This window comes from Austrofundulus limnaeus, unplaced genomic scaffold (genome assembly GCF_001266775.1).
Source record: "Austrofundulus limnaeus strain Quisiro unplaced genomic scaffold, Austrofundulus_limnaeus-1.0 Scaffold429, whole genome shotgun sequence".
NCBI classification, from domain to species: Eukaryota; Metazoa; Chordata; class Actinopteri; order Cyprinodontiformes; family Rivulidae; genus Austrofundulus; species Austrofundulus limnaeus.
The window spans coordinates 446,537-448,487 of NW_013952831.1; the positions used below are offsets into that span (position 1 = coordinate 446,537).

Genomic DNA, 1,951 nt, shown 5'->3' on the forward strand with positions numbered 1-1,951 from the left:
GAGTGCAGGCCTGTGTGTTTTGTCTGTCTTAAATGTGTGTTTGATGTTAAATGTGGGGTTTTGTTGTTTTTTCTGTTTTTATTTGTGTATTGACTTGGCTCGGTTTGGGCTGAAAACCAAATGGTGGGGGTGCTTCAAATTTTTTTTTCTTTCTTGCTGCAGCTTCTTTGTCCTGTCTAAAGTGATTTACGGCAGTGCAGCCAGGAGTGGGGTTTTTTTGCTGCTGAGTTTTGAGTGCATCTGGCTTTCATTAACTTGTTGTTTTTTTTCTCTCTCTGTGGTTCTTTGTTCGGAGCGCCTCCTGCTGGTGAGAGAGAACTTCCTGCTGCAGGACCGNAATCATACTGAGGGAGAAAAGAGATCTGTCCTCTCTTCTCCTGTAACTTTGATAAACATTCTCTGATTATCAAAATGAGTAATACTTTCAGTTAAGAGAACAATAAATCAAATAAGATGAAGATTCTTCTGTTTATTATCTGATTTAGAGTGAAGAGAATGTCTCTCTGAAAYGTTAAGGCGACCTGAGGTGGCCTAAATCCAGTTCTAAGTGGAACAGAGTGTTTGTCCCTTCGAAGGCCCATCAGAGGACTGAGAGTCCAAGATAATTTCACTCGAGGTGACCCCTACAGAGGCGAAGCTAAACGCAGCTGAAACCGAACCAGGAAGTTACTGAAGAGACCTTTGTTTACTCTGCAGATATAAGATGAATTCTAGGAAAAGTAAAGAACATCAGAGTTAAAGTAAACTTCCTCTTTATTGCGGCTCCATCACAAGAATAAAAACTGACATTCAGAGAGATTCATTCATAAACACATTTAAAAACTATCAATAAAAACAAGGATTGAAAGACAAAACCAAAGAGAGCAGGTTTTATCCTGAGTTTGTAATAAAAATAAAGTTTTATGACATCAAACAYAGAGTCTCTCCTGAGGTTCGGTTCTGCAGGAAGGATGTAGGAACCACTGGTTGCACAACAGTCTGAATTTTGGCTCTGAGGATGAAACCTGAGCTGAGACCCAACAGAACTTAGACAGAGCAGTGGTTCTGGTTCTGCAGACAGAATAATGTGACCCGTGTCAAAGACATGGGTTCTGTTGAAGGTCTTCCTCAGAACAGATCAGTCAGACACAGGTTTGCGGTTCTGCTCCAGAACAGACCTGAATGTGCTTCTAATGAGAACCAGCAGCAGAACCATCAGAGCCGTGAGCAGAACCGCTCCAACATATTTTCCAGTGTGTCCAACTTCAAATCTGAAGTCTTTGACTCCTCTTCGGTTTTCCTTCTTGTCCTCTTTGTCCTRACGGATTTGATCTGCGGATCAGAACCAGGTTTGAGTCTTAGAGTCCACTCAGACCAGCTGAGAAAAGCTGGACCCTCAGAACTCACCTGCAGGGACAACCTTCAGCTTGACGATGATGACGGGCTCAGAACCAAAACCGGGTTCTTTCTGGATGACCCGACACTCGTATGTTCCGCTGTCAGACCTRGTCACGTTCTTCAGAACCAAGGACACGTCTCCGTCCTTCATGTGCCCGTCCAGCAGGTCCACSCGGTTCTTGTAAGACGGATGTTGGAGGTCTGGTTGGACCCGCTCRCTTGGGTACAGGAACACATAAGCTGCTTCCAGGTCCACTCTGGTCCACTCCAAGAACCGGACGGGGCTAGAAATGACGGGAGCCCGACACGGCAGGGTGACGGTCCGATTCAGGACCACTCGGATGTGGATCTCAACTAAAAACACAACAAACAAAACAAATTTRAAACAAAATGTATCAWYAGAATATAARTYCTGATKAARTCATCACCACTAGATGGCGACGCTTCAACAACAAGTTAGAATTATCCAAATAAATCTGCTTTGTTCATCTGAAATGCTTCAGTTTGGTTTGAAAAACAAGATGAAACAGGATCTTCGACTAAAAAAAAATCACACAAAGTTGAGTTTTTTCTG

At 43.3% G+C, this 1,951-nt stretch overlaps 1 protein-coding gene across 1 annotated transcript; it reads right to left on the reverse strand.

Moving 5' to 3' along the window:
* Positions 1-454: 454 nt before the first annotated feature.
* On the reverse strand, positions 455-1,731 carry LOC106529240 (butyrophilin-like protein 1; the record flags this gene model as incomplete). The annotated part of the gene is given in 2 exon segments (XM_014024596.1): positions 455-1,311; positions 1,387-1,731. Coding segments are annotated over 2 exon segments (539 nt in total), but the record flags the coding sequence as incomplete, so codon positions are not given.
* Between the last annotated feature and the right edge of the window lie 220 nt (positions 1,732-1,951).